At 38.0% G+C, this 19,776-nt stretch overlaps 2 protein-coding genes across 7 annotated transcripts in view; one reads left to right on the plus strand and one right to left on the minus strand.

The window, feature by feature from the left end:
• Positions 1-2,187: 2,187 nt before the first annotated feature.
• flad1 (flavin adenine dinucleotide synthetase 1) lies at positions 2,188-10,686 on the minus strand. 4 transcript variants are annotated; one of them, XM_082149483.1, is made up of 8 exons: positions 10,296-10,686; positions 8,035-8,184; positions 6,388-7,147; positions 6,101-6,248; positions 4,124-4,222; positions 3,454-3,643; positions 2,622-2,695; positions 2,188-2,531 (listed from the first exon to the last, which is right to left on the minus strand). In XM_082149483.1, the coding sequence occupies exons 1-8, from the start codon at positions 10,596-10,598 to the stop codon at positions 2,396-2,398; spliced, it is 1,860 nt and encodes a 619-aa protein (XP_082005609.1). In that variant the 5' UTR covers positions 10,599-10,686; the 3' UTR covers positions 2,188-2,395. The 4 variants fall into 4 exon arrangements, with proteins under 4 accessions (XP_082005609.1, XP_082005611.1, XP_082005610.1 ...); XM_082149485.1 differs by having other exon boundaries at positions 8,035-8,258; positions 10,296-10,436; XM_082149484.1 differs by lacking the exon at positions 10,296-10,686 and adding an exon at positions 9,361-10,269 and having other exon boundaries at positions 8,035-8,258.
• Positions 10,687-12,233: 1,547 nt separating this feature from the next.
• The window catches only part of shc1 (SHC (Src homology 2 domain containing) transforming protein 1), a 39,895-nt gene continuing 32,352 nt past the window's right edge, over positions 12,234-19,776 (plus strand). The window contains exons 1-2 of one of the 3 annotated variants that reach the window (XM_082149587.1): positions 12,234-12,494; positions 14,949-15,089. In XM_082149587.1, coding sequence (XP_082005713.1) covers positions 15,030-15,089 — 60 coding nt within the window. In that variant the 5' untranslated portion in view covers positions 12,234-12,494; positions 14,949-15,029. The remainder of the gene's footprint in view (positions 12,495-14,948; positions 15,090-19,776) is intronic. The other 2 variants (XM_082149588.1, XM_082149589.1) reach the window with 2 other exon arrangements.

Genomic DNA, 19,776 nt, shown 5'->3' on the forward strand with positions numbered 1-19,776 from the left:
ACTGTGGTCAACGAGTTGAATAAACGCCACCTAAAATGTGTGTCCGCAATAAGATTAAAAAAATTTGCCGTTTTTATTGACAAGAAGAAGATATATTCTGCTGTTAACTATGTGCAGAATTTTCCAAAATTATCGGACTTATCCCTCTAATAGTCAATTTCATTTAAAAATGTAAACCCAACAGGTATGAAATGTCGGAAAGAGAAAAAAAAAACTGGTAATGAGAAGAGGAGCATAGGCCATAGGACTGCTGCAGCTTAGTGGATACATATATAGAGCCTATTTATTATTCAGAATGCACAGTTGGAAAGAAAACATATTTATAGGAACATTTCAGCAGGCTCAAGATAATTAATACAGAGATAATTTTTCATTGTTTTAATCAAATGGCAGCCATAAAACATAGTGATAATCTGCATTCTCGTGTATGTACTGTAGTAGGTGCGCTGAACGTTTCGGTACAACACCGGAAACGCATCATATTTGTACTAACTAGAACGCAGAAGTAGTTGTGCAAGTAGTCCAGTGGACCGATTTAGACTGGCTTACAATACTAATGATTTGCATAACTGTACAAAAATTTTGTTTATTTCTCAATAAATGGGGAAAATAAAATTCGGTCATGACTGTTTCGGTAGTGACAATTTTAGATACTTTTGAGCCTAACTCAAAGATGCTAATCAGCACATGGTTAGCACAGTTCTGAACAGTTGTACACACACTAAAACTCAATTTTATCGAATAACACTCAAAAAACCATGATGTCACAACCGAAACTTCACCACGTTTCAGTAGTGACTGTTTCGGTAGAGACAATTTTAGATATTTTTGAACCTAGTTTAAAGATGATAACCAGCACATGGTTACCTAGAACAGTTCTGAATAGTTGTACACATATAAAAACTACATTTTATGGAATAACACCCACAAAAGTTTACTTAATTGCAGAAAAAGGGTGTTTGGTAGTGACGTTCCTTAAACTCAGATTTTCTGAATTTTTAACATTTCCCTCAAAATGATGGTACCTGTCTATAATGAAAATAGAGGCTATGAGAGATCGGTAGTGACATGAAAATGCAGGACACATTTTTTTACATAAAGTTTCATGAAAAATAGAATATAAAATAAATGTTTTTTTGTTTTTTTACTTCACTTTTTAAAAGAAATCAAAAAGTATACTAGTGAAAATTATTTCGATTTGAATCCCATTTCCTGCATACATAGCCTACAATTAGAGACTGGTGACACAAAATCCAGGAAATAATTTACACTCTTAATTGTTTCTCTCCCACGGTCCCACCACACAAATGAGCAGGTAATTAATATGAAACCACACCCATGTGATGATGTGACCATGTCAACAAAATATTCTAAACATACTTTGGCTCCTACAAGAAGAACATTTTATTTGATAATATTCAGACTGTATTAACTATTTATCATGTACACTTCTTCCGTTTTATCACCAACAAATCAAAATCACCAGGCCCTTATACAGCACACATACCTAACGTACCGGTAATCTGCTACTGCTTCTTCCTATCTCACCCTCTCTGTTCTGAAGCAGCTCCTCCTCATCTGTCCTCTGATATGAAAACGACTGACTTATGATCATATTTACTCGAACATTAAACTAGCAGCCAGAGTCTTTTTCAATTAAATGTTTGTTTATATAACAAATTCAGATTTAACTAAGTGAACAGTGCAAAAATAAAAGCTTAAAGGTAGTTTACACATCTGATTATTACCAGCAGCAGCAGCAGCAGCATCATCATCTTTATATATCTGTAACAAGTAGTGCATGGACATATATAAAGATGATGAAGGTGTTGCTGCTGGTAATCAGATGTGTAACAGGCCGCGCGTCCGTAAACGAGCATCGATTCTCGTTGCCAGACCGCTGACTTATTTCCAGGTGGGGGAGGAGATCAATAGTCTTGGATTAAATCTGGCCTGGATATCGTTTTATTGTAATCACCATTTTAAATGTACAACGTGACTACATCGCACCCGTGAGGTCGGAAACCGCCATTGCATTTCATTAACTCGGGCTGCATCGTGGCCGGTCGGGCACTGCGTGTCAGACGGTTACTCTCTTTTCTCAAAGGTAAGTTACATAACACAAATCATGATGGTGTCTACTGATAACACCAGAAATGATTTTTAACAGAAAAGAAAACAACAAGACACTTTGTAACTGTTTTAATAAATCTTAAATACAGCATAGTGACATCACTTAGCTACATCAGTGGACGGACACTCTATACACAAACTACAGGTTTTTCAAGAAGTCTGTATCTGAAAGAATTTCAGATTCTGTTCCTTCTTCAAAATGTCTTCAGTCGTACATTGTGTCTTCTTAAAATATTAAGATGAGTTTGTTTAGAGAAGTCAGTCATGCCCTGGAGTTGCGTTCCTCCTCCTCATTTTCCAGCTTGTAGGCCGGTTTGTAGCGGGTCACACCTTTCTCGTCCACCACTTTAAGAGATGGATTCCTGCATGAGTTATCCATACTGCCTAAAGAAGTGTATCTATGAGGAAGAAAGATAAGGGTATAAGCAAAACCAGGAAGATAATCTCATTTGAAGAGTGAAGACTGACTGTGAATAGAAGCATCTCACCCTTTGTCATACAGAATACAGTAGGGCACATAGAGGGTTCTCAGGAACTCCCAGATGTCATGATACGTCCATTCCTACAGAACGAGAAGAGATGGTGGATATGACGCAAACATCTAAATGTAACATAAGTTACACCGATCCGGGGTCATTTGTAATTCTAAGAACATGCTGTTCTGCCGTGTCTTTTACATAAGCACCGCTGATTAGGATGATGGAGCCGCTGCGTAATGATCTTGGAGAGCCTCATTCATCATCATTTACTATTTCTTGGCTGTTTCTGCTGCCAGCTTACATGAGAGTGAGTGGAAGACATGACAGTGATTTACTGACTGTGGAGTCAGTTTAGAGACGACAGGAAAGGAGGGAAGATGGGTTAAAACCTTTCCGCTTTCTTTTTGTCTCTGTGTGGTTATACATGTGTATTATACCTATTATATTAGTTACATTTTTAGTTTTTAAATCTATACACTACTGTTCAAAAGTTTGGTATCAGTTTGATTTTTTGAAAGAAATTAAACAAACACAAACAAAAAACATTAAGCGGCACAACCATTGTTAATAATAAATGTTTCTTGAGCTCCATGCTACACTGAAGTCTAGAGTAATAGCTGCTGAAAATTCAGCTTTGCCATCACAATATATTTCACAACAGAAAACATTTTAAATTGTAATAACATTTCACAATATTACTGTTGTAACTATTTTTGATCAAATAAATGCAGCCTTAATGAGTACAAGTGACTTATTTTAAAAACATTTAAAAAATCGTATCGACCCCAAACATTTGAACGGTAATGTGCGAGTGTGTATATATCCCCCCCACCCCCCTCACCAGCAGTGGGTTGACCCTCATGTAATCAGGCCAGCCCGGGTCTGTGGGACATAGGGGTGTCAGCGTCTGCGAATAAGGGTCGGTCCGTCTTGTTCCCATCAGGACGGCCCGTAAATCCGGCCTCCTTTCCTGGACCTCATTCAGAGCCTGCCGAATACTGCCCTCCACCGAGATCAGCTCCAGGTCATATCTACAGAAGAGAGAGGAAGAGATGTGCCAGATAATTACACCTATGGAGCTTTGATTGACACTGATGAATTAATGAGGCTGGATCCATGTTCAACTCATCGTGGTTAAGTAACAGACCGCAGCTGGTTTGTCAGCGGCAGTACAGAGACTGTTACGGTTTGCAGATGGCACTTCTCGCTTTTAATGTCTCACTCACAAGTGAATTGAACTTGAGACTGACTGGTGCCAGATCCCATTTTATACATGTGGATAAACAAGCTGGTGATTCTAACATCAGTAACACATATAAGTGCTCAGAGCCTGTTTGGAAAACTTCACAATTCAGAAATTTTGTCAGAATAGATTCCGGAAGAGATGCCAGAGGCACCAGTCTGTGATTAACCTACTCAAGAAGAAAGAAAACCATTCCAGATTTCTATTTTCCCCTTTAAATTATTGCAGTACCCATTTTATTTTATTTTCGAAAGGCACCTTGTCTTACCTTTTAATTGTATCTTGCAAAAACCTCTCCATTTCTGGAAAAGGAGAGACAATTCGAATGTACAGAGCTTTCAACCTGTCTTTACCATCTGGATACCGCCTGAGAAAGAGAGAGAGAGAAAAAAAGTTAAATCATATCATCTGAGTTCTTCAAACTAATGTACTGACGCTTCCATGTGATATAGTAAAGCTCATGTAACCAAGGCATGAGCACAGCCTGCTGTGTCCTAGTGTGAGTCTGGTGAAAGTGCCAGTAAACACTGAAATTAGCTCAGCATGAGCTTTGGATATCTGTGAAACTTCAGCAAGTCCATGCTGTTTCTTTTAAAAAAAGACATTTGCTAATTATGCTTGGACTTAAAATCCAACACAGCATTTATAAATACATATGGTGCCCTAAAAAGTATTTGGACCCTTAAGCTACACTGAATTCACTGCATGCATACATACAAAATATCAAACCACATGAAATTGCAAACAATTGATGCTAGGCCTTTGGTCATATATTATTGTTCTGAGCCATTATTACACATTTAGGTTTTAAGGTGATTATTAGTGGATGTATGAAGTCAGTTCTCCTCAAATTCACATAGGTGTCTCAGCAGAATAACTGCAGGTATAATTCATCACATTAACTACGGATATGGTGATAATTGCTAATGTTCGACAACCAGAAAGTTTCCAAATAGAGTGATGCAGGTATGACGTCAGAACCCGGAAGGCTGATTCGCCACTGGTTCTTTCAAGATTTTCCTATGGGGTTTTATAACGGGGTTTTTCAATTTATGAGTAAAATAAAGTATGTGGTAAAGATAACTTGATATTTTGATGCTTTGCTCTAAACCGCACACACTCACACTGTCTTATCTAGTTACTTATTGAAAACATAATTTTCAAAAATGAACATAACATAAATAACATAAAAATTGCCATTTTCGGTATGGGTGTATCATTTACATTGTAGAATAAAATGTCAAAGTATCATCAAGTTATCTTTACCACAGACTCTATGTTCTCAAGGGAACATATTTAGTCAACCTTGTCATGTTTTTTTCAAGTTTTAGTCGACTAAATGTCAAGCCCTTTTAGTTTTAGTCAGTAAAAACTTTCGTCTGGCTGCATAATGGTTAAATTGATAATCCAGAATATTTTGCTCAATTTTAAATCGCAATGATTGTTGTCATATGTTTACATTTAATCAGATTACTGCATTCTTTCACGCAAGCACAAATCAAGAGAATGTCAACTCATACTAATGGTTTATTTTACCTCATCTAGTTTCCTGATTTATTATAGACTATTTATCATTTAAATTAAACACACTCTACATTATGAAAACAGGCAAAACAAGAAACTTATCTAAAAAATTAAAACATGCCTAAATGAGCTAAATTCCTAAATAATTCCAAATTACATTAATGTTTTACCTTTAAAACAACAGCATACAAGACTGTATTGTCACATAGACATTGCATAAGTGCATTTATTCAGCATCAACAATCGGAAATATAGTCAAGATCCATGTTTGGATTTATTACAGTTTATCACCGAGAAAGTTTTGATCGCAGATTTAGTTGCAGCAAACAGTGCAAGCGGCTTGTGAAGGAACACAGACTGACTGAACGACACTCATTTAAGCAAAATCTCAGTGAAGATCGCTAAACTCAAGCTTACTTGTTTGTCTGTGTTTTCACTTCACAGCGCTTTCGTAGCGTAGAGAGAGCGCATGTGCGTGGCTGCCAGATTGCAACGAGTAAGTGAAACACCTGGCAGAAAATGTATCCTTTTAAGAGAAAAGCTCAGATTGGGGGATTTTAAGCCTGTCAAATCTGGCAACCACAAGCATGAAAGCTCATAGTAGAGGCTTGTACAGTCTGTAATATTTTGTCTCAAATACATTTATTTTGCCAACCGTAATTTAATTCAGCCCACAAGCTCCTTTTTGTTAGCCCATTGTCTTTAATTTTGCCTCTCTTACCGTTTTAGAGCAGCATAATATAAATGCAGTAGAGCTGTGCAGTCCTTGCCACCGTTGAAGCCAACACAGAGCTCATCAGCAGAGTATTTATCCAGCGCCATCTCAATGGTCCCCAATGCTGCAGCTACTTTCTTCCCCAGCAGTGTCTCTGTCAGATATTTAATGATAGAATATTCTCTTACAGCTAATTTCACACGTTTAAAAGGTTATTCTCAACTGATTTAGGAGATGTAAACACATGTAACAGACCAACAACAGCTCCTAGATATGGTTAGAAAGAAGCTTACCACTTTTTGAGAGCGAGTACACCTCTTCAGTTGCGATTGACACCGAGTCAGTGATGAGAGGAACCACAGATCCTTTAGGTAGCTCTTCTATCAGTTGAGTTCGTGCCCGTTCCACCTCCTCCGCACTGTCAGAGTCCAGAACCAGTCGGACACGATGATAATTACTAAGCCAGTCTGGGTAAGAGCCCAGAGAGACACGCTTCCCCCAACCAGCCTGCAGTTTTGTGAGACTCGGGGCGATCTCAGTCTCATCCGCATCCACAAACACCTCACGGGTGTGAAAGGTGATACCAGAACCTGAAAACAGATGGGTAAGTCCATTGAACGACCGTTCCAGCAAAGAGGGGATGCCGGGAAATATGTATACGTTGCGGACACTGACTAGAGGGAAGCGGTTTCGCTGGCCTGTCAGAGGGTCTACGCCAAAATTGAGTTTGGCAGAAATGGGGACCATGGCAAGTTTCATGGGGGCGCTGTCAGGAGTGACCGTGCCAAAGAATCCCTCCACTAGCTTTGTCAGTTCAGGGTGGGCATGCAGACCTTCGTCAAATGCCATAGCAACACTTTCAAAAGTGACATCGTCATGAGTGGGACCGATGCCACCGGATGTGATGAGGTGAGTAACGGAGGACGAAAGCTGGGCCACTTCTTTAGCGATGACTTCCTGGACGTCAGGTATTACAGTGATGCGCTCTATGGTGACACCAAGCTTGCGAAGTCCACGGCACAGGAAGGCACTGTTAGTGTCGACAGTGTGACCCTGCAATGTAAGCATATAAACCAAAAGTTTTTAACATATTGCTTTTTAATCAATTCTAAAAGAGTTTCATTTCTGCTTAAAACATGGAAACTTTCCTGTATCTGTAAATGGTCAGAAACAGGGCTGTCACTTTACGTTCGAAAATCGATTACACAATCGATCGGACTAACCAACAAAAGTTTAGAAAACAAAAATAGGGAATCAATTTAACGGCCTTCTCTCGGAGCGCATCCAGCTCGTCACGATACGCCCGCAGCGAACGCGTGTCACACAGCAACTGCAGGTTCTGACAAACACGCAAAACAGCAAATTATAGCCTACTTCTGCATAATATGTCTCTTTTTACAACAAAAATGTGAATTCTGCCAGTATTCAGACAGTCTCGGGCATATAAATGCAGATTCGGGCTACAGTCGCCTACGTAGGTAAAATTTGTTTGACATTTCTAATCGTGAACACAGCCATGTTGAAGCCTGCAGTAATGTTTTTCATTGATGTTATGGCAGTCCACTCTGCTTATTGTTTTTTGAGAATGTTGCACTCCTGTTTGTCATTGTACGCGAAACTTTATGCCAATAAATCATCAGAAATATAGACTTGTGCGTCTCAAGCACCCTCTTTACGTTCGTCCTAATGCCTGTGTGTTAGTTGTCCGTGGATTGGCCTATATTTGGCGTTGAAAATGGAAACGTCTTTAGACATGGAAAATCGATTATACAATCGATTCATTGAACACTTATGTCTCAAATCAAACAGGATTATTTCACAAAAGTGACAGCCCTAGTCATAAAACAGGTAAGCAAAATCCATATAGAGCTAATATAAAAGCAGGACATACAGGGCAAAGGGTTAATTGTGACTATTATGAAAAATAAATGGTCATTTACCTTGAGGATCTCATCTCCTATGATGAGAATAGCTGCTGTGACAGCGCCATCTTTCTGCGCGGAGGATGCATTGCAGTTCTGAGCCATTGGGATGATTTGGGCTCCGATTTGCTGAACCCTCTTAACTGCTCTCCTAATCTTAGGCAATGCCTGCAGCATTTAAGCCGAAAATGATGATAGGAGAAAGGCAGTGAAAGAAAAAGGAAGAGACAGAAGGAGATGGTCTGTTGGGAACAAGCACAAAAGTCTGAGCAATAATACTACTCTTCTGACTCTTCTGCTCTTCTGAATCCACAAATTACAGTGTTTGACTTCAGGAAAACATGAAACCGAGAGATACTGTTAATAAAAAAAATAAAAAATGATTTTCTTTAAACTTAGGGCTGCATGATTAATCGAAATAAACCAAAGTCACCACATGTCTTAAATAAATGTAATTTAAATAAATATGCTCTGAATGTTTCAGAGTGAAGCACGGCACTGTGTTCATTTACAAGCAAGCAGCTCATGATCCAGCGTTTTCAGCGTCAGAGCATCTCAAGTCGCAGTAATTGACGCTCCACACGATCTCCCATCTGCAAGTGCTCTGAGTTTAGTTCACTTTTATACCGTAAATTTGGAAACCTAACATGCAACAACCACCTTCACAAAGCTGTAATGAGAAACGCTTACAAACCGGCTGTTGTCAACAAAAGAGAAGCTCTGAGGACTCCTTGTGGTTTTCTATCAAAATAAAAGATTGATGGCTTAAAGTTACAAAAAAAAGATAAATAAAAAAAAGTCATGAATATTAGGTTTGTAATTTTACATTTGTACTATATAGAAAATTATTATTGTAATATTTTTCTTAAATGCTCAATTTGCCTATTTTACAGTGAAATGTTACAATACCACCATTATTGTTTTGCTAAATATTTCGATCACAAATAATAATTATTACTATTATTGTTGTCATTCTGATATATAAATTAAACACCTATTGGCCAAATTTCGCAGTCCTACAAACATGCACAGGAAACCTGGGTCACAACTGCATTTTTATTTGCAAATTGCAATTTTATCATAATAAAGTTGTGCAAATTGAGCAGCCCTACCTTATATATCAAGAACAAAATCATTACACAATTTACACCTCATAACTGCTGTAATTCTGCTACAGTAGTGCACTTCCATAATATTTCTACATCAACATCAGTCTAAAGCAGAAACAGCTGACACTGTCAATGTTACGTCACTACTATACTTTTAGTTCAACTATATCTTGCAACTTTATCCTATGCAGAGAAACAAACGTTTATTAGCACAATGGTTTAACTTACTCCTTACCTGTAATGCATGTAACGGGATTCTGCCGTTAGTCCGGATTGCGTGGTCACCTAAATGCTATTCAAGGAACCACTTATCTTATTCAAGACTGTGTCAAAATCAATGATAACATTACAATTGGCCAAAATGAAGTTAGTCTCCTCTGTCACGGTCATGTGAGTAAAGTCCCAAGTGCTCCGCAGGTTCGTCCCGTGAAAGCTACCTTAGCAAGTCAGCCGTAAACACTGATACCAGCTAAGGACACTAGCTAATAAACCGTGCAAATATAATTCTGAATCGTGATTCTGCTTTTAAAAAGTTGCTTGATTTGTAAATACTATCGAACGAGAACTCACCCTAACCACGCGAGTTACATATCAGTAAGCAAACAAAACTTGGTTGCGCTCCTCCTGTCACGTGATGCTTGTTAGCCAATTGAAACGAGGCGCTGCGTTACTTCCTTAATAAACAGACCATTCAACGCAAAGAGGGCGGGAACTTCCTCGAGAAGTGGAAGCAGACTATCTGCAGATATTCTTTATAAAATGTAATCGTTGATTCTATGTTCTACATGCGGCTAAGTGTTCTTTGAAAACAGACGACTAAACTTTTTTTTTGGTGAAAATACAACAGTTTTCGTCTGCAGTTAGTCATATGTCCAACTAAAAGCAGCTGACACAAAAATGTGTCTGGCGTTTACATTTGTTTGATTTTTGTCATTCTAATAGTACAATATGTGTAACATGCTTATATGGGCAGCATACCGCACACTATACTAAATGCACTGCATTACTGCTGGGAATTTATTATGTAGCACCCATTGCACGCACCAGGTAAATTTAAAGCTCTAATTACATATTTTTTTAAACATAAACGTAAGTCGAACCCACTTGAGATGCTCCCCCGTCGTCATGGAAACGCATATGATTATGCTAAATCTTTATTCCCACACCTACCTTAGTTCGTGGTCGTACGAAATGCTTAGGTACAGCTGTAGATTTCAGTCGTCTTTTATTTCCTTTGGCTACACTGAAATCGTTTGGTGCAAAATGTTCGCTGCACACCCTCAATCCACGGACAGACTGAATGGGTGATCCACTATCTCGACGAAGAGCGAGTAGCCACCGATTCAATCTCTTTACATCATTTAGGGGCAATGTGTGAAAAGTCAAACTTTCCTCCTGCATCGATGCCCACTGGCGGAGTCTCAGGGATTTCTCTTGATTGAAGCATCCAGGAAAAGCACACACGCGCACCATTTTGAAAAATCCACCGCCACGGGCAACCAATAAAGTTTGTGTGCTCTTTCTTCTGTGTTGTGAAAAGAGCTGTTCAGTTTGTAGTCCTCAAACCCTGAAGAGAAATAGCAGTTTCAAACAATGGGTTCCCTCTAGCGGTGGGGATTTCAAATCATTTTAGTAATTCGAATCTTTTGAATCGGTTCAACAACACAAAGATTCATTGTCTTTTTCTGATTTATTCAGTAGCGCTTTCTGCATGTTACATCAGTAGGTGGCGACACGACACGAGAGTGTCTCATTTGACGTAGTTTTTGAATTATTCACACCAACTATTTAATTTTTGTTTATAAATGTATGTTTTAATCTTGTCAACTGCAGGGCATGATTGATTGATTCCCCCTGCTGAAGACCCCTGACCTAGTTTATTCAGTTTCAGTTCTCAAAAAACAAACAAAAAACAAAAGTTAGTGCTGCTGCAAATGTGGTTCACAAAGTACACACTGTGTTCATTCCTTCAGTAGATTAAACCAATGCTCCTTCACAGCCATCTCTAAAATGCTGGCATGATTTTCCATATAGCGAATGATCCTATTGGCCACTTTTATGGGCTACTTTTTTATATAGGCCTACAGCGATTTATCCTTTTTTAAGCTCGCCCTCTTTAGTCACCATTCATTGTCACTGCATTTTGATTTTGAGGCCATTAATCACATTCCCCCCCCCCCCTTTTCTTTCGCAGAAGATACAAAGTCATATTGGTTGGGAAAGCCTACATTAAACGAGATTAAACAATATCATTAATAGACTACTAAAAAATACTCGAGATTGCAGATTAAATTGACATGATGAGATCTAATACTATTTTCTTTTTAATAAAACTGAAGACATTTAAACTGTTGTCACACTCGCTTCGTAGTTTTGTAAACGGCGAATAAAACAGTAGCCTAATATGTGACCCTGGATCACAAAACCAGTCTTATGTTGCACGGGTATATTTGTGGCAATAGCCAACAAAACATTGTATGGGTCAAAATTATAGTTTTTTCTTTTATGCCAAAAATCATTAGCATATTAAGTAAAGATCATGTTCCATGAAGATATTTTGTAAATTTCCAACCTTAAATATATAAAACATTTATTTTTGTGAATGGATGCAGCACTATCGCCAACAGAAATGAACAACTTTAAAGGCGATTTTCTCAATATTTTGATTTTTCTGTACCCTCAGATTTTCAAATAGTTGTATCTCGGCCAAATATTGTCCTATCCTAACAAACCATACATCAGTGGAAAGATTATGTATTCAGCTTTCAGATTATGTATAAATCTCAATGTAAAAAAAAAATTACCCATAAGACTGGTTTTGTGGTCCAGGGTCACAAATAGACTAAGTAACGTTAGGCCTATTTGTTTTATTTAGTAGCCTATATTTTGTTTTATGTCCTACGTAATTTAATTACAGCTAGTTTCCTTGTCAATAATGAGTTAATAACCATAAACTCCCGGGAAAGTCCATGAATGAGTTCATATCCCTGTTTAGGGACATTTTAATACTTCTTCAACTGTGAATCGCCGTCTCTGAATGTAGAAAACAGGTCAAGGGCGCGCGCTGAGAGAACCAGGTGCGGGCGCTCTCGTGGACGACAAACCACATGATACAAGCAGCCACCAGATCGCGGAAGTGCGACTTTTTTTGGTCCGTGGAAAAAGGGGGGTAGACTGGGTGAGGAAAGGAAGGCAGAGCCGAAAAGAAAAGTTTCATGACATTATTCGTGTAAATGAGCCTGGCGAGACCCGTTCTTATCCCTTTATCTGGACTGACTTTGTTCCTCAAATGTGATATTTTCAGAAGTTGATCTGAAAAGTGCTTCGGAGCGCAGGACCGGAATCGAGCGGCCGAAAGGAAGCGAGCGGGTAAGTTCAGGCAAAAGTTGACCACAATCGTGACTGTTTTATGCGGGACAGGAATCCATACTGCTCCGTACTGAAACGAGCTCGAATGCTTGTGTCTCGTGAAATCAAGAAGTTTCAACTTGTTATAGCGTGAGTCAGACTTGACGCTTTACTTTTGTTTTAACTGTCTTTCTATTTATCGCCCGTTCTATATCCTTCATTGGGGATAATTTTGTCTCATTATTACCCAGCGTGCTTACTGTAAGACCACATGAGAACTAGGCTATTCAAGAATCGATCCGTTGCAATTTCTTTCAAGGCAGAGTAACGTTAAGTTGTATCCTTACTTGAAACAAAATGCGATCAAGTACTGAAGTAGGCTACTTAATTTAGGCTTTTATGCATATTATGTTTTAGAAATCCACCGATATTGTTTTATTGTGGCTTAGATTACTCTGGTATTTAGTATACAATATTAATATTAATAATAATAGGCTATATATTTTTAATTTTTATTTTAACACCTAATCTTTATGCAAAGTTTTGGACTGTCTAATCAAGTGAAATGCTTTTCTTAAATAAAAAAAAAAAAAGTTAGGTAAAGGTTCATTTTAGTTAAGCTAAACTATGTATTAACCAGCAAATGGCATCATTAGACACAAAATAAAAAGTAGATAAGTTCATATCTAAAATATTACCGATTGTCTGTGTACCTCTGTTATGTTGTATTGTTACAGTGACAGACGCTAATATAAATAATCTCTTGTTGTGAAAAGCAGTTGTCCTCAACATTAGGGCCGTTTGTCATGGACAGATCTGACCAGCTGCGAATCCTACACCAGCATGAGCTCTTATCTGCTGCATGAGCAGCTGTCGCAGACATTTGGACCAACTGAATAATGATTCAGTCCAACACAAGGGACGATCCTATGTATTCCTATCAGTTTCAGATGTCTGACTGTGACATTAGACTGAGCACTGTATACGAAATCTAGATTGTGCAGTCATTTATGAAACAATGCCTGTGATGTCAGTCTCAGGAAACTGAGTCAGTGGTTTTGTCACTGATGGAATAGTATTCTAGATGAGTCTTTCTTGAAGGCCTCCTCTATTTCATCTTACATCAGTATCGACAGGCCAGCTGGCCTCATTCTGTCATATTTTGCTTCATGTCCATGTGCATAACTTACGAGGAGCACTTTGAGCCTTTATATTACTTTTTACGGACTGTTTTGGGGTTCAGTGAGAGAAGCTGTGGGACAGTTAAAGTTCTGATTATTTATTAACTTAAGAACTTCGTAATCGGAAGGTTAATTTCTTCAAAATCAGAACCAGTTGATTTTGTTTTCCCCTAGAGCGTGATATTTGTAGCAGGGTGAATGACGGCAGTGTCATGACAGAGCCATACAGGATTTATAATGAACTGACAGGCTTTCTTTGTAACTCTCTCTTTTTCTCTAGTCTTCTAAGAAGATATGTTATCAGGTTGCCTACAGATGACACTTACTGGTGAAGGAAGCACTAGATAACTCACAATTTATTTCACCTGAATAGAAGCAGGATGAACAGGCCGATAGTGAATATTATTACTGCTAAATTGACTCTTTGAGACGGCCTGATATCAACACACACCTGCTCAATCTCAGATGAAAAACCCTGTGCTCAGAAAAGAGTCATTTTTGTCATACTGAGGAGTATAATGTGTCTCTGAGCTGATCTATCAATACACAGTAAACTCTTATGTTGTCCCTTTTGAGGCCCCTTCCAGACTTCTTCTTTGTAAATTTGTGAACTTCTGTGGGAAGTCTTCTAAATGATGGAGCCGAACACATTAGAAATTTGCTTCTGAAATAAATAATTACATCCTGAATGATGTTTGGCCAGTGAATTGCATTGATGAAGTGAGAGCAGGGCAGCAGGCCAGATTAAATGGGACATTTTATGTATGTATTAATGAACAATTCAATCTGTTTGTATTTCATAACTAAGGCCCAATACGTGTTTGGTTTTTGTGATGTTATTGATGTTTTCCACTGTCTGGCTTCCTCTAATTTATATCAAGTTTAGAAATACGCCACTTTGAGCCACTGTCCCAAACTTCCCATCTATTCTCTCGGGAGCACGCGACAGGATATCATGTTCCTGTGCTATCACAATGTCCCACTGAGTAGTTTATGTTTTTGATGGGCCAGATGACGCATGTGTTTGCTAGACAACAGAGAATTATAGTTTGTCTGGTCAAGTTGACTGCTTAAACGTGCAGTTGTTCCCAGATCTAGTCCTTTACCCTGGGCAGAATTTCAAATGGGTTTTTCCATGGGTTTCAGATTCATCTGTGGCATATCTGAAGGAGTATTCACCACTTTCAGTGACTACTGAAGGCAATGGCTTTGTCCCAGCCTGCTCTCCGTCTCCTATCATAAGGCTTCAGTGTTGTGATTCTGAAGGTTTCTTTTTGAAAATACTTTTGTGCAGATGGTTGGTGAGAACTTTGGCCAGACCTAGAAGAACTACAGCGGCAGTGATGTGTAGGTGGTCAACACTTGAGTCAACAGGATGTTGGTTTGGTTTGCAACAAAGCGAGTAGTTCAGCTGCACATAGAGGAACATGGTCAGGTACTGAAGCCACATGTACGATAGACATCGATAATTCTCTACATGTGGTGTTGTAGTTGAAATGTCATGCAGCATGCATTGTCTTTTGTTTCTTTATCTTTCTCACCACTTGATTGGTTGTCGTAAAAGCGGGGAGGGGGCATTTCCTGTTCAATTCTTACCATGTTCTCTATTGCCTTCAACACACACACACACACACACACACACACACACACACACACACACACACACACACACACACACACACACACACACACACACACACACACACACACACACACACACACACACACACACACACACACACACACACACACACACACACACACACACACACACACACACGCTAGCTATGTTTCCATCCAAGTTGTAAACTTAATTTATGATAAATATTTTTTACGTTGTGGTGGCCGATAACCCATAAATAGTAGATATTACAATGCTAAATATACCATTTTGTCTAAACAACAAACAACAACAACAAAAAAATCTGAAATTAGTTGTTTAAAAAATCAGTTGTAAAAAAAAAAAAAAAAAAGGCTATAATGTTCAATATACTGTATTTATGTATTGTTATTAATTTTGATATCAGCTAAAGATTACATTTAGGCCTACCAGTGTTCTTAAATTATTATTAGAGTATTTAAAAAAATTAACTTTAATTGAGCATTAGATGAGGGTAATCTAAATATAAAAATGGAAATGAGCATATACAATTAAAATCCAATATCAGTATCGGCTGATCTTTAAATTGGTTTTATGAACTGATATATTGTGCATTCCTAGTCTCATAATTTTCTGATGCACATCTAGGAATTTATTCGGTAAATGTTTTTAATTGTAGTTTATGGACAGAATTCATCCACCTCAAAGCATACGTTTTATTTTATTTATTTTTTTATACATTTCGAAATTTCACTAACTGGTTTTAAATTTCTTGTTGTTTTCATCTAGAAATTTTGATTTGATATTCTATTTTTTATGAAAATATTCATAATATTCCATTTGTGACCCAAATATGTGACCCACTCATATACTGACACAATACAGATACAACCACGTTCTTTGTTTATAAGCGAGAGTTATCTGGTTCTTTATGATCCACAAGCAGGTAGTAAAATAGACCAAAGGTTCTTTCCAGTCTGTCTGTCTCTCCTCATGTCTGGCACATTAGTCAGCCTGTCTTCACAGACCACCTTGTCTCCTTACGGTCACACCCTGTCTCTCTCTTATTTGACATGTTTTGTCATGGGGCTAGTGACAATATTGTCAGGTTTTTGAAATTTCACTCCAGAAAGTGAACATCAACTGAATCTCATCTTACATGGTAGGCCTCTAAGGCCCTGTCCACACGGAGACGCGTTTCGCTGTATACGTATACATTTTTTATCGTATTGGCGTTTCGTCCACACGGATCCTGCGTTTTCGGAGACTGAAACCGCAATTTTTTGAAACCGGGTCCCAAGGTGGATAAATCTGAAAACGCCGCCCTTGCGTTTTCGTGTGTACGGCCAATCCGTATATTTTGTGAAACGATGATGTCATCACACCAAGTGTCAACTAGTCAGACACCGTTAAGTCACAGCAACTACATTTATGGTTTTTCATATTGTTCAACAAAGTTCTTGTTTAAAACAGAAAAAAGAAAAGAAAAAAATAAGCTACTGTGCCTAATATTCTAATATTATTGTTGTATACAGCGCGCAAGGTTTATGCGCATGCTTTAAGTCTTCTTCTCCGTTTTTAGTGTATGTCTGTGGCAGAATTACAGCGTCACATACTGGTCTGGCATGTATACTACATCGTTTTGATTCGGTTTCAGTGGTTTAGTGTGTACGCAGATATTTCTTGAGATGACGCCGTGTTTACGGAATTTGTTTTTTGAACGGGGAAAAAAAATATTGGATAGGGAAAGCTCTGGCTTCGTGTGGATGTGGCCTTAGGTTTCAGTGGTTTCGTGTGTACGCAGATATTTCTTGAGATGACGCCGTGTTTACGGAATTTTATTTTTTTTGAACGGGGAAAAAAAATATCGGATAGGGAAAGCTCTGGCTTCGTGTGGATGTGGCCTTAATCCCTTGTATTTATGTCAGTTTACATAAATTCCCATAAGCGATCATTGTTTAAATTAATGATGAATAATCATTAATCAACCTCTTAACCACTACTAGTCATCATGTTACTTAACCAACAGAAAATATGTGTCGTTTTAAGGCTTAGAAGCTTGGCTTTGCAGAAAATATAGGGAATACGACCATCACTTAACAAGTGCTTTTAAATGTGCTGTCATTAGAAGTGCTCTATTTTCATAGCTTGAAAAAATAACTGCTTTACATGAAAATGTGATCTGTAAAATCATTGTGCATAACAGATAGACTTGTCATATATTGTTAAAAGGTCTCAACTAGCAGAATACAACAAGCATATTTGTTTTCGGTTAGAGACCAAACTATACCAAGTATTTGTGTGAAAAATCGGCGCCAACACACGTGTAAACAGTATACACATGATGCCATGTATACTCCTTTTGCGCCACATTTTTGCTTGTAACTTTGCGAAACATTAGTTAATCATAGTAGATTGCATATCTTTATTTAGAGCAGGTGGTCTTGAATGAACCCAAACACAATATAAGACAATGCGTAGTGTATTCCAACATCATTTGAAAGTTCATCTAATGGAAACTGGATCTCGGGTATGTTGGTTGGCTGTAGTGGGTAGAGACACTGTTTTACAGCTGGAGCGCGCTTGGATTGGTTTGATTGCTCAGATTGACAGGTCTTGATTTACCTTGAGCCTTAGAATAGGAGTGCACATCTGAAACAGCGCTGGAAGATCATCGCACATCAACCAGGATCGTATTACATGTTGTTTTGTCTATGTACTTTTACTGTGGCGTTTACACAAGCAAGTAGTTCTTATGTTCAGTAAAATCACTTGCTTGTAGGTTTTTTTGGACCCTTGGTTAATTATATTTTGAAATGAATGGCTAGCCTACCTAATCCATTGCATGGCTTGAAGAAATTAGGTGTGTTTGGCTTGAAGTGGCACTGTGCAGACCGATTGGTATATGACATCAAAGTACCGTGAGAGCAATTAGAGAGCAGACGGCTTAACAGGTAACTACGGCGCACATGTTTCATTTCTCCATGTGTGTCTGCTGCACACACATACTACGCACTCTAACGATGACCTTTCGATTAAATTATTATCGACAATTAATCAATCGTCGATTAAGCATTAGCATCCCTAATTCAAAAATGTTTTACCCAAAAATTACAAATTTGTTATAATTTACACACCCCAATGTCATTCCAGCCTTTTATTGTGGATAGTTAGTCACACTTTCAAAGCTCTGAAAAGTTCATATAATATCTTCTGAAGCCCTATAATTGCATTGTTAGAGGAACATATTCAAGATGTTATTCATTCACTGATAATCTTCCAGTCTGACACAGTGCTCAAACATTTTATGAAAGAAAGAAAATAATACCAGCTCAGAAGGACATAAGGGTGAATAAATGACGACGATGTTCATTTTCACCTCAACTATCCCTTTAAAATTCTCTCTAAAAGTTTGGGTGTGTGAGGAGTGTTACAATGACCCCTGACTACTTCCAGTGGTGGGACCTTCTCTGATATCACCGATATCCTGCTCAGACCTGATGAGCTGTTTGTGGTTCTTATGGTTTTTAACACAACCCCCCCCCCCCCCCAGGATGCGACGGCCTTTTGTCCAAATGGTTTCGCTCTGAGTAAACCCACACGTGGCATACCCACTGCGAGAGACACACAAGCTGTTTCTCAAATCCTGCACTTGTGTCGCTGATGCTTAGGCATTTGGTAATGTGAGCTTGCAAATGTTTTTCGTAATTGAGATTTTGACAAAGATCCAGGGATGATTGAGTTTTTTGTGAGATTTTTGACCTACTTGATATCATGTATTTTGTTGCTTGTTTTAGCATGTGGTTGGTATAAGGTCAATCCCACTTTTGATCTGTTATAGTGCCATAATATTTGTGCTTGTAGGTTTAAAGTAGCACATTATTAAAACATACTTTGGTACTTATTCTTTTTAACTGTGTACACAATGTTGTATTGGTCACTCAGGGTTTACATACATTTTACTGAAAGGTGAAGAGTTGCAGAAAGAAAGCCTGAGACTTTTGCGCATGCACAAATAAAAACTTTCATATGTGCATGGGAAAACTACAAATATACTATCATTCAAAAGTTTGGTTTCAGTAAGATGTTTTTGTTGTTGTTTTTTTAAAGAATTAAATTTTTTTTTTCAGGATGGACAAAATATTTCTGTTTAAAATAAATGCTGTTCTTTTGAGCTTTGTATTAATCAAAGAATCCCCCAAAAATTCAGATTTACATAAAAATATTAAGCAGCACAACTGTTTTCAACATGAATAATAACTAAGAAATGTTTGAGCAGCAAATCATTATATTAGAATGATTTTTGAAGGATCATGTGACACTGAAGACTGGAGTAATAATGCTGAAAATTCAGCTTCGCCATCACAGGAATAAATGACATTTTTAAACATGTAGAAAACGGTTGTTTTGAATTGTAATATTTCACAATATTACTGTTTTTTTCTGTATTTTTGATCAAATAAATGCAGCCTTGTTAAGCTTAAGAGACTTATTGCTGACCCAAACTTTTGCATGGTATATT

Source organism: Leuciscus leuciscus (genome assembly GCF_965113295.1).
Source record: "Leuciscus leuciscus genome assembly, chromosome: 20".
NCBI lineage: Eukaryota > Metazoa > Chordata > Actinopteri > Cypriniformes > Leuciscidae > Leuciscus > Leuciscus leuciscus.

What these genes read in the sequence shown, in the direction of transcription:
- flad1 (XM_082149483.1), bottom strand. Translation starts at nt 10,598, where the DNA reads ATGGTGCGCGTGTGTGCTTTTCCTGGATGCTTCAATCAAGAGAAATCC. An exon ending in TAGGAGATGAGATCCTCAAG is followed by an intron (nt 7,148 to 8,034) that starts GTAAATGACCAT and finishes CTTACATTGCAG; the next exon opens with GGTCACACTGTCGACACTAA. An exon ending in GTACTCGCTCTCAAAAAGTG is followed by an intron (nt 6,249 to 6,387) that starts GTAAGCTTCTTT and finishes AATATCTGACAG; the next exon opens with AGACACTGCTGGGGAAGAAA.